Source organism: Schistocerca americana, chromosome 1 (genome assembly GCF_021461395.2).
Source record: "Schistocerca americana isolate TAMUIC-IGC-003095 chromosome 1, iqSchAmer2.1, whole genome shotgun sequence".
In the NCBI taxonomy this organism is placed as follows: Eukaryota; Metazoa; Arthropoda; class Insecta; order Orthoptera; family Acrididae; genus Schistocerca; species Schistocerca americana.
In genome coordinates this window covers 1016714122-1016727239 of record NC_060119.1, presented here as the reverse complement: position 1 = coordinate 1016727239, position 13118 = coordinate 1016714122, and the positions used below count along the sequence as shown (strand labels likewise).

The 13118-nt window shown below is 38.4% G+C and overlaps 1 protein-coding gene across 1 annotated transcript in view; it reads left to right on the top strand.

Moving 5' to 3' along the window:
* Positions 1-13118, top strand: part of LOC124548948 (mannosyl-oligosaccharide glucosidase) — a 48226-nt gene that overhangs the window by 22453 nt on the left and 12655 nt on the right. Inside the window, exons 2-3 of the mRNA XM_047125206.1 lie at positions 7052-7290; positions 7395-7552. Coding sequence (XP_046981162.1) covers positions 7084-7290; positions 7395-7552 — 365 coding nt within the window. The 5' untranslated portion in view covers positions 7052-7083. The remainder of the gene's footprint in view (positions 1-7051; positions 7291-7394; positions 7553-13118) is intronic.

Sequence of the window (13118 nt, the reverse complement as noted above, 5' to 3'; positions counted from 1 at the left end):
AGAATGCTAAAAAACAGTGCCTTGAAACTTTTTATTCTGTTCTCGATATCGGTTGAGGTATTATTTGCAGCTAGAGGGCTTTGAATTGTAGTGTGTAACATGACAGTGTGTAACATAACTATGGCGATGCATGAGACACCTTCAGAAAACTGAAAGCATGAATTTGAAGAGTTTGTTCACACAAGCAGTACCCTCTTCGTCAGCATGATGGTGCCAGACCACACATGAGCACTGCAACATCTGCAACAATCCTGCGCCTTGGGTTCACCGACATCAGTCGTCTTCCATACAGTCCCGACTTGGCTCCATCCAAATGTTTCTAAAACTTAAAGAACACTTTCAAAGGTGGGGTTGTGGCTCTGTCAACAGAATCAAACATTTTACAGTGACGATAACAACAAATTGCTCTCTCTTTGTGAGAATGTGTTTGTTGCCGAGATAACTGTGTTGATAAATTTGTAGACATAAAGAATAAAAGTGTAGAATGCTAATGAAGTTTATTATATTTAAACAACTTTAAGAGTTTTCACATAAAAAACTTTGAAGCATTTTTTTTTTTTTTTTGGAATGCCATCGTATAATTAAGTAAGAAATAAATCATTATAGCATAATAATTTTTGTCTTTATGTTTAATAAAATCAGTAAGTATTGTCTAAACCACACAAAATTAAAGAGCAATCCCATGCATTAGTCAATGTAAATACATGTAAATAATCAATGTATCAGCTTGATTAAAGAAAATAATGCTCTCATTCATATCATTCACTAAGAACATCATCAGCATAAATATATAACCATCAGTAGGCCACCAAAACCACACACACAAACAGCATTGCAGAGGTAGTTTGGACAGCGCAATGTCTGCTGTAGAGAAGGTTGGAAAGTCTGCTGGTGAGGGTTCAGACTATCAAGACTATCATCCTTGGGTATCTTCAGTCAATGCAGCACCAACATGTATTTTGTTTTCCTCCAATTTAATCCATGCTGTGTAACCACTTTTGACCATGAATTCTGCCTTATGTATTGCCCAGATGGCAGCTACACAAAATATCGAGCTAGTTGTATTGGCATTCATAGTTGGATGTGTTGTCAGTTGCTATCAGTAGCCTCACACTGCTGGAAGTGTTGACTTTATAAAGTTTGCTTTTCATCTCTCTGTCCCTTCCATTAATGGGAAATTATTGATCTCATTCTCTAAATTTTTAAATTTCTGTTTCATGCTTGTCTTATTGCTTCAAAAGTTTTCATTGGTGCCGTCCGCCCTTAAAAACTGATTAAAAGTTTACTCCTTAATAATCTTCAGTTCATCTCTTCGATTTGAGAGAATCTCTCTGTTCTGTTTTACAATGTATAATCTTAGAAACCAGAGGCAAGACAGAATTTAATTATTGCATTGACAACTTTCTAATTCCAATGACCACCTTGCAGAAATGATGAAATTTTGAAACATAGACATCTTTTCCATCTAATTATTCTAAATGTATTGTTTTAGCTTCTACATAGAGAGAGAGAGAGAGATCTCATTTCAGAAGGTTCTTATTATCAGGAACAACCAGTGCTCCTGGGACAACTTATTGTGTTACAACAGTTTCAAAAGCATATTTCATGTCTTTGCCTTCATTTTGTTCTCATGTTTAAATTTCTATGCCATCCTACTGATCAAAACTCTGTTTCTGTGGATGATCAGTATCTAAGCTTTATGGATATCAGTATCAAATGATTTATAGCATATGTACAAAAACAACAACAGTTATAATTCTTGACACACAATACAATAATACATTCGTCTGAATATGTTGTTGATTAACATATAATAAGTGTATGTGTAAATGATTAGCTGCTATTTACATCTTTTTCTTTTTAATTTTATTTATTTATTTATTTGAAAGTACTTTTTATTCTGCATGTATCTGTGGTATTCTTCTAACATCTACATCTGTATTCAGCAATCCACCGTACAGTTTGTGGCAGAGAATACTTTGTGTACCATGTCACTTCCCCCTTCATGTTCCAGTCATGTATGGTTCACAGGAGTAACAATTCATGGTAAGCTTCTATGTAGGCTCAAAATTCTGTAATTTTGTCTTTATGGTCTTTCTGTGAGATATAGAGGAAGCAAGATATTGGTTGACTGTTCTAGAAATGTAGCTTCCTAGAACTTTTGTCATTAGACCATAACGTGATACAGAATGCTGCTCTTGCAGCATCTGCCACTGGAGTTGGGTGAGCATCTTCATGATGCTTTTGCGCTTACTAAATGAACCTGTAACGAAATGTGCTGCTCATCTTTGGATCTAGTCTATTTCCTCTATCAGTCCTATCTGTCCTATCTGGTACAGGTCCCAGATTGACTTGCACAGTCAAAGTATTGGTAAAAAAAGTGCTTTTTAAGCTACTTCTTTTGTTGATGTACTACGTTTCTTGAGGATTATTCCAATGAATCTCAGTCTGGCATCTGCCTTACTCACAATTAACTTTATGTGGTCGTTCCACTTCAAACTGCTTGGTACCCATACTCCTAGATATTTAATGGAAGTAACTATATCTATATATTTTATGGAAGTAACTGCTTCCAGTAATTTTTCTGCTATCTGTAATCATACAGTAAAGGGTTTTACTGTCTATGTATGTAGTATGTTACATTTGTTTATGTTGAGCGTCAGTTGCCACTGTCTGCACCAAGTGTTGATCCTATGCAGACCTTCCTACATTTCGCTACAATTTTCTAGTGTCAGGACTTCTCTGTATACGACCATATTATCTGTGATAAGCCTCATGTAACTTGCAACATTGTCTGCTTAGGCCATATACATAAATTTTGAAAAGTAATTGTCTTACTTTTACGTCTCTGTTCACAATAACATGTTTTGTTCTGTTTGCTAGAAACTCTTCAGTTCAGTCAGATAGTTAATCTGATATTCCATACACTTCATACTTTTTTCATTAGGCAACAGTTTGGAACTGTACTGAATGTCTTTCAGAAGTCAAGGAATACAGCATCTACTTGTGTCTAATGCTTACTGTTTCTTGTGGACAAACTTGTAGAAAGGTTTTTGTAAAACGAATTTCTTAAACTGAAACTTAAGCTTCACCTTACGAAGAGTAGTAACTACAGTGAGCATTACGTTGGCTAATTTTAATCCTGTGTATTCCTCTCTTTTAAAATCTCACTTGCTCATACAGAAGATGGTCTAGATTCATCACCACATCTTTTTTCTTCTATATTTTCCATTTTGAACTACGCAAGTTGTTCAGCACATCCTTCTGCTCATCATCTGGAAGCTGCCTTAGTACATTATGCAGCAGAAAGTGAAATGCATATTCTTATTCAGTTCTGGTTCCTTCCTTTTCCAGTTCCTGGATAGCTAATTGACTTTCCACCATCTCTCTTGTTTCACTCTCCCCTCAAAAGCCTATGGAAATAGAGTAATATGGAATCTTCCAGAGACTTATTCAAAGATGTCCCCTCTAAGTGATAAACCATGGGATTCAATGATGTGCAGCCACTGTTACCTGCAGTGATTCCAGTCCATGCAAGGTTGCCAGGAGAAATGCTCCTTTCATACATTCTTGAAGATTCTGTGACACCAAACAGTCGTGACAAGAATCCACATTCATCTGGCAATGTGCAGCAGGTGAGAGGAATTATGTTATGTATTGGTCCACGGATTTACTCAGAAATGCTTATTGGCAGACCTGTTAAACCTCTGAATCGCAACATCATCAAATCATCTGAATATAGATTGCCAGCTCTGCTTTTAGCCATGAGAAAGGGCTAAACTTCTCAATAATCTAGTGTCAACAATTACCCTCAGGAAAATTCCAAGATATGAACAGTGGGCTGAAATACGTACACCGCTTACAGTGCATATATCATCTCCCACTGACTCCAAGGTACTTCCCCTGATAATCTCCACACAAACAAAACAGGGATACAAAGTTAATTGGGGAAAACTCACACAAAAACGTAAATTTTCAAAGGCGTGTATATAATGTATTAACTTGAATTAAACCTCACCAAATACGCCTTGTCACCCTAACAACACCATTCAGATAGCTACTTGGCTCCATCTCCTAATTTGAGGTATCTGCATGCGGAGGATATGCACACTCGCTAAATGATAAAACTCAGCTACAAAACCTGAAGTGACTCAAGCAGAAATCTATGACTGTTCAAGGCTGAAATACAACGTATTCCAATTTTTGGATACCTCAGGCCAGGTCATCTCAATGGAGGAAGAATCTTTGTATTGTAAGCAAACTTCAGTCTGAAGTAAAGTTAAAATAACTTCAACCTAGCAGAGTGGAATGAGATATGCAATGGTTAGGTGGTGTATTTCGCTTTCTCTCTGCCACTGTTCCTCCAACTGACACATGGTTGTCTCAGCAGAAACGCCACAGAGCATAAGGAGACACATGAAATATTATTTACTTATCTCACAATATACAGTTTTGAAATCATTTAATTTGGTGTACAGGAGACATGTCCAGATTTACAATGAAATATTTTTATAAGAGTAATACAGAAGTTTTACATTATTTTACATACACTGCTGTGATACAACAACTTTATATGCACTATAGTTTTCAGTGTCTACACAAAAGTTACAATTTCTTTGTTCAAACAGCACAGTTTTTCGCAGTAACTCCACTAGTGGGCCTCCTTAGCTATTTCAGTTCTCCAGATTTCCATATGCCTTGCTGTGCAGCAGAACAACATCCCTTTCCCTTTATGCTAGGGAGAGCACTGTATATTTTGAAGTTATGTCTTTGCTGGGTGCTATAGAACTACCTTAAGCTTGCTCAGGGTGTCAAAGTGATTGAGTGCTTCACAGCATTGTTACATTTTAACATTTACTTCCTGGCCACACCCATCAGCTCATCCTGTACACTAATGTGGACTCCTGGACTAGTATTCAGGAACTGGGGACTTTTGTTCAGCCTGAAAGGAAATGATGAACCACCCTTCAAGATCCTCTCTGCTTTCCATATTGCAAGAAATAACTTGGTCGATCCTGAAGAATCACCTGTTCCCAATTTCAGAAATTCGATACAAAAATGTCACCTCTGTACCAGAAGACACAGGACTTCTACACCTACACCTAGACCCTTAAGGACTGCTGACTAACTTCAGATTTTGCGAGATCCATGAAATTAAAAAACATTTAGACCTTTCAGCCAGTCATTTTCAGTAAACAAATTTAGGCTTTCCCATTGGCCATTTCCTGCTCTTGCTAATAGCACTCTCTGTATGGTGTTACTTCCTACCAGGAAATTTTTTTCCAGTGGGTATTGAAAAACACAAGCAGCCATGGAATATCACAAGCCCTTATGTCAGCCGAGTCATCTCCAATCACAACCCATGTAAAAAGATTGTGGAAAGGGTGGTTCATCATTTCCTTCCAGGCTGAACAAAAGCTACTGTCAGATCTGCTCATATGTTTAGACTGGGGGAAGTTGGGAGGACTGAGCTAAATGAAAGAGAGCAAGTTAAGTGCTAATTAGGGTTCTTTTTGTAACTGGATAAAATATACAATTTGAACTGTATTTGCTCTCATTATTGTAGTAAAAACACCGATAATGTTCATATCGACATCCAGTAGCAAATTATTGACAACAGCTGAATAAAGTTAACTTCTAATCTATTATAAAGTAGTGATTCAGTGAGATTAGTAGGCAATAGAACGGTAACTACAGATGACATAAATAGCTTGGCAGGTTTTGCAGTCATTAAGATAAAAAAAAAGCATAGGTATGCATGTTGACTATATTTCCTAAGAAATGTGTTGAATAAATTATTTTTCAAGGATTCACAGGGTTCTTCAGAAATTCTGAGATGATAATGTGAGAGTGTGGGGTTTTTGATCCGCCCCCCCCATCTCACCCCCTCCCCCTCTCTCCTCCCCCAGTCTATCCCCCCCTCCCACCATCTCACCCCTCCCGTCATCGTTGTAATTTCAAGTACCTGTAATATTGCTACTCTAAAATACACATTATCATCATTGGCATATTCTGTAAAGATGTTCAGCATACATAATTACTGAGCTTTCTCAACAAATTAAAAGCAAATCAGTTCCAAACCCAAATGTTAGTTTTAACACTGCAGTGCTTTACAGGACATGATTTTATTGGAAGTTTTGTGCCCTTGCCTTCTGTGACCTTTGAACTGACTTAACCATATAGGGGATTCCAAACCATGGTGCCATTTGGCATTTTTTTCATTCACAAATCAATGCCAGAGGCGAAAGACATAAGTAACAGAAAAAAAAATCTGAGAACAGACAGAGGACTCAACCCCAAACGATTGGATTTTTACTCTGACACCCACTAAGACATGCCAACAGGTAATATATTTACAAATAACTTTCACCATGGAAGTTAAGAGTTATTACTTGCACTTTTCTTGAAACCTAATCTTTACACGATTTCGTGTGAAAATATTTCACAATTTATTAGAGGCTACAAAGCCTTGTGACATTTCCTCTGTTTGCTGTTTTAGTGGGACAGTTGTTTTTCAGTCTTCATTAGTAAAGATTAACTAACACCTGGGTATATTATATAACTGGATGCTGCACACTATTTTCTTTTAATTTTTGCCTCATTCAGTTTAATCGGTGTTTTGTGAAGTACTACATTTGTGAGTGTTCCTCTTAGTTTCGATGTTGAGTGCATTGTTGGCATTGAAAAAGTCACTACAGAATAGATCACTGTGGAATCACTAACATGATTATTAGTTGTTCTGATCCATGCTGGCAAGATATATACTTGCAGACTTCACATGAACTTCTCAGAACTTCCTGATGTTTGTTATTTTCAAATATTGTACTTTACGGCACTCATTACCATTCCCAAAAGTCTGAAAAGTTTTATGGCAACAATATTCCTGTATTTTAAATTCTTATCAGTATAATCCTCCTAACACATTTGTCCTTTTTACTCATTCTATTTTTATATTAAATTCATTGACAATCTATTATATTTTGTTAGTTGTGATGTCCATAGCTGTATAGCAAAAATATCAGAGAATATATAAAATTTTCTTTTGTTCCAGAATTCCATCACATATTAATTGCAGTACAGACTATGGCACGACAACGTAAACCTTTATCAGTAGAAAGTACACACCAGAAGCCTGGGAAAAAGAAAGCAGCGGAAGACAACTCCAAGAAGTCTAGGGGCATGCCATTTGTTTGGAAAGCTGTTACAGTTGTTTGTTTAACAGTTGCTGGTTGTATTGGTTACATGGGCTATCTTGAGACTCGTGTAAATACTCCATATGATGACACAAAAGTATGTTGAAGTTTCGTAATTAATTTGTTTCATTTCCATCAGAATCTGTTTTTCTTATACTTGTGTCATTGCATGCGACTAAACCATAAAATTCTGTGTTCCAGATTGTTGCCAAGTCTGGTCTTGAGGTTCCAGATAGATATTGGGGTTCATACCGCCCAGGAGTTTATTTTGGGATGAAGACAAGAGATCCACATTCTTTAGTTACAGGTCTGATGTGGTACCTTCCACACATGTTAAGGCCAGATGGCAGTGGTATAAGGTACACTTTCTCCAGTGACATTATTTACTATACAGTTGGTTAAGTCACTACAATTATGTATTATCTTGCAATAAAAGTAAGTTTGATACCAAGTTCACACAAAAATACTAAATGCAGAAAAAACACTCAGCTTATACTAGCTCAGAAAGTTGGTAATAAAAGTTGAAAATCAGAGAACAGAATTATTTTCTCAGGGATGTAGTCAAAACAGAAAGAAAAATAGTGGTGGGGATGGTTAGTTACACCCTCTCACAGATAAATTTAACACATGAGATGGTGTATGGTAAGACACATAAACACTGAATTTTAATAATACAAAATTGCTTTTTGTTGGATATTTGTTGTACATTTAGTAACTATGAACTGATTATGTGTCATATATTTCTGTATTTACAGTTGAAACTTGCCGTATGTGACTTATTTGCTGCTGCAACATGTAACATACCTCATCAAGTGTTATCAAAATGTGCAGGTCAAATTTATCCATGTTATTGTTGTGGTCTTCAGTCCTGAGACTGGTTTGATGCAGCTCTCCATGCTACTCTATCATGTGCAAGCTTCTTCATCTCCCAGTACCTACCGCAACCTACATCCTTCTGAATCTGTTTAGTGTATTCATCTCTTGGTCTCCCTCTACAATTTTTACCCACCACACTGCCCTCCAATACTAAATAGGTGATCCCTTGATGCCTCAGAACATGTCCTACCAACCTGTCCCTTCCTCTTGTCAAGTTGTGCCACAAATGCCTCTTCTCCCCAATTCTATTCAGTACCTCCTCATTAGTTACATGATCTACCCATCTAATTGTCAGCATTCTTATGTAGCACCACATTTCAAAAGCTTCTATTCTCTTCTTGTTCAAACTAGTTATCATCCTTGTTTCACTTCCATACATGGCTACACTCCATACAAATACTTTCAGAAACGACATCCTGACACTTAAATCTATACTCGACGTTAACAAATTTCTCTTCTTCAGAAATGCTTTCCTTGCCATTGCCAGTCTACATTTTATATCCTCTCTACTTTGATCATCATCAGTTATTTTGCTCCCCAAATAGCAAAACTCCTTTACTACTTTAAGTGTCTCATTTCCTAATCTAATTCCCTCAGCATCACCCAACTTAATTTGACTACATTCCATTATCCTCGTTTTGCTTTTGTTGATGTTCATCTTATATTCTCCTTTCAAGTGCTCTTCCAAGTCCTTTGCTGTCTCTGACAGAATTACAATGTCATCGGCGAACCTCAAATTTTTATTTCTTCTCCATGGATTTTAATACCTACTCCAAATTTTTCTTTTGTTTCCTTTACTGCTTGCTCAATATACAGATTGAATAACATCGGTAAGAGGCTACAATCCTGTTTCACTCCCTTCCCAACCACTGCTTCCCTTTTATGTCCCTCAACTCATATAACTGTCAGCTGGTTTCTGTAAAAATTGTAAATAGTCTTTTGCTCCATGTATTTTACCCCTGCCACCTTCAGAATTTGAAACAGAGTATTCCAGTAGACCATTTCTCATTGTGGCTGGAGTGGAAGGTGGGAATTTATAAGAGGCCTAAGACGGGTATTGGAAGAAACATAAGAAGGTTAGGTAAGATAGTGGCAGTGCGGAACATGTAGGTGGCTGTAGGACACATAATGAGGCAGGGGTTGAGGTATAGTTTTGCTGAGAGAAACCCAGAAAAATAGTGCAGTGTGAGGATGAGGACCTGCAATAAGAGAAGGAGGTAGGCCAAGGAATATATGGATAAGTTACAGAAGAGTAGGTAAATGACAAGGCTGTGAGAGACTGATGTGGGAGCAGAAGAATGGTATGGGGGTGGGAATATGAAACTGCAGAGGGAGGTAATCTGTGTATATTCATTCATTTAGTCACTCACATATTCATCTTGTTCCATAGATCCCATAAAGAAGAACTGTCAGGAATGCGGTATGGACCAAGGTATACATTAACAAAAATGACAGAGACTTAATCTGTATACTGTATTAACAATAAGATACCACTGTACTGCTTAATGCTGTTGGTGCTTATGCCACCAACATTTAATTGAGTAAATTATAAAAGAAGCTACTACTTCCTCAAATTGTATTGTATAGCTGCTGTTTGTCTGCTGTTGGTAGCTTATTATTTATTATTTATTATTTTTTCAAAGATAGTATTTCATTACATATGTTAATACCCTAATTGTATTTATAGCACCTTACTGCTTGTCATGCAGCTTTGCAATGAACACTACTAGTTACCATGTAGCTAATGGGACTTATCAATCTCTGAGACTAGATGTTTGGATGTTTGGAAAAAGTTCAGCCTGTGTATGTTTGTGCTCACAGAACTTGAAAAGTAACGTCAATTGACTTGAAATTTTGACACAGTATTGCATTTGGATATGCACTTGTTTTTATTTACCTGTTTTTCAGTAAATATGGTATATAAATAAATATAGGGTGTGTCCTGAAAGTAATACATCACATTTTTTTGTGATGTAACTATATGTCGCAGAGTGTTGAACCAGTTGGGGATGGTGAGGGAGACCCTTAGCGTTTCAGCAGTAGGTCTCTCAATTGCTTCCACCATCTTGGAGGGTTAGGACAGCTTCTTCTGTGAATCTCTATGTAGTGGTCACATCGAACTTCAGATGGAGAAGACTTTGGAGCAACACTGTGTGATAAAATTTTGCATGTAGCTCAAGAAGACACTGCTGGAAGCTTTTGGAATGGTTAACGAAGCATTCAGGGATGATTGCTATTCCAGATCACAGTTGAACAAGTGGCACAAGGTGTTTAGAGAAGATCAGGAAAAGTTCGCTGACAAGGTCCATGCAGGACAGACAACCATGTGACTTACGTGCGCCAGTCACTGAATTCAGTCTGTCAAATGGTGTTAATTTGATGTCAGAATTATTTGACTTTCTGAAAACGATTCTTCATGAGGTTGTATCAGAAGCCTTGTCCATGCAGAAGATTTGCGTAGGACTTGTGCCCAGAGTTTTGACCAACGTGCAAGAGTGGCACCGAGTGGAAGTGTGTGAAGAACTCAAGCAACTCTGTGAAGATGATCCCAATTTCCTTGAGAATGTGAACATTGCATTTGTACCCCCTGATCTGTGCATCAGTGCTCAATTTTACAAGAAAGTGCACTAGAGACTGAATCACAGGGTCACATGTGTCTGAAAGGAGTTCTGTGTTTCAGGAAAACTGCACTATGACAACATGCAGGCACATACCAACTTTGTTCTCATGGACTACCTGAGCTATACCGGTCTGACAATGGTGCCACAGCCGCCCTACAGTTCCAACCTGGCCAAGACAGATTTTTTTTTGCTGAAACGGGACCTCAGAGGAAAGCATCTCGAGTTGGTTGACAGTGTGCAAACTACATAGGACTGCAGAAAGCTTACTATGTACGGAAATTGTGCTAGCAAAAATATATTGATGCAGAAGGGTCATACTTCAAAGAATTGGAAGTTTTTGAACCTATCTGAGCAATTTCACAGCTCTACAATAACTTTATTATTTGAGATATTTTCACAATGCTTTGCACTCACATACAAAAACTCAAAAAGTTTTTTTAGGCATTCACAAATGTTCGATATGTGCCCCTTTAGTGATTCGGCAGACATCAAGCCGATAATCAAGTTCCTCCCACACTCGGCGCAGCATGGCCCCATCAATGAGTTCGAAAGCATCGTTGATGTGAGCTCGCAGTTCTGGCACGTTTCTTGGTAGAGGAGGCTAAACACTGAATCTTTCACATAACCCCACAGAAAGAAATCGCATGGGGTTAAGTCAGGAGAGCGTGGAGGCCATGACATGAATTGCTGATCATGATCTCCACCACGACCGATCCATCGGTTTTCCAGTCTCCTGTTTAAGAAATGTCGAACATCATGAAGGAAGTGCGGTGGAGCACCATCCTGTGGAAAGATGAAGTCGGCGCTGTCGGTCTCCAGTTGTGGCATGAGCCAATTTTCCTGCGTGTCCAGATACACGTGTCCTGTAACGTTTTTTTCGCAGAAGAAAAAGGGGCCATAAACTTTAAACCATGAGATTGCACAAAACACGTTAACTTTTGGCAAATTGTGAATTTGCTGCACGAATGCGTGAGGATTCTCTACCGCCCAGATTCGCACATTGTGTCTGTTCCCTTCACCATTAAGAAAAAATGTTGCTTCATCACTGAAAACAAGTTTCGCACTGAACGCATCCTCTTCCATGAGCTGTTGCAACCGCACCGAAAATTCAAAGCGTTTGACTTTGTCATCGGGTGTCAGGGCTTGTAGCAATTGTAAACGGTAAGGCTTCTGCTTTAGCCTTTTCCGTAAGATTTTCCAAACCGTCGGCTGTGGTACGTTTAGCTCCCTGCTTGCTTTATTCGTGGACTTCCGCAGGCTACGCGTGAAACTTGCCCGCACGCGTTCAACCATTTCTTCGCTCACTGCAGGCCAACCCGTTGATTTTCCCTTACAGAGGCATGAAGCTTTAAACTGCGCATACCATCGCCGAATGGAGATAGCAGTTGGTGGATCTTTGTCGAACTTCGTCCTGAAGTGTCGTTGCACTGTTATGACTGACTGATGTGAGTGCATTTCAAGCACGACATACGCTTTCTCGTCTCCTGTCGCCATTTTGTCTCACTGCGCTCTCGAGTGCTCTGGCGGCAGAAACCTGAAGTGCGGCTTCAGCCGAACAAAACTTTATGAGTTTTTCTACGTATCTGTAGTGTGTCGTGACCATATGTCAATGAATGGAGCTACAGTGAATTTATGAAATTGCTTCAATCATTTGTAATAGCCCTGTTTACTTCAAATTTTTACGTGATATTCCGATGAATGTTCACTCAGACATAGACTTTATATACAGGGTGAACATTAATAAAACTGACAGACTGCAGGGACGGGTTACTGACTGGACATGGAGGAAAAAATGTCATAAGAACATGTGTTCTGAAATGCACTGTTGCCATGGTAGAAGGCACTGACAAATGACTGTTCCTCTGACCACATGCCATGTGTTCCTTGTATGTTGCAGGCTGTGTGATTGATGCATCTTACTGTAAGCAGCAGAATGGTCTAGTATCATGTCAGGAACAAGCGAAGGTGGTTTTTGTGTATGGCCAAGCCAAAGGAAACAGTCAAGAGGCAGCACGGCTATATCACAACAAATACCCTCACAGACACCAATCACATCACGCAACATTCCAGTCCTTTTTGGAAATTTGTGTGATCATGGGTCCTTTCAGGCAGACAAACATGTAGGGTGAAAATGGACTGTGTATGCACCAGATATATGGTACTATGGGCTACAGGGTAATTGAGACAAACCCTGATACAAGCTCCAAATCTGGTGTACGCCCAGTCCAAAACCTCCGTGCCTATTTACCCATGATTACACAGATGCCCAAAAATGGATAGAAATGTATGATGTGGTTGATGTTAGGACTTTTGATATTTTTAAAAATTTCTGGAATCCGAGATATTGATATTTAAAAAAATACCGTTATCGATATATCAATTGAAGAAATATTGATGTACTGACCCCTAAAAATATCAGCTCTACATT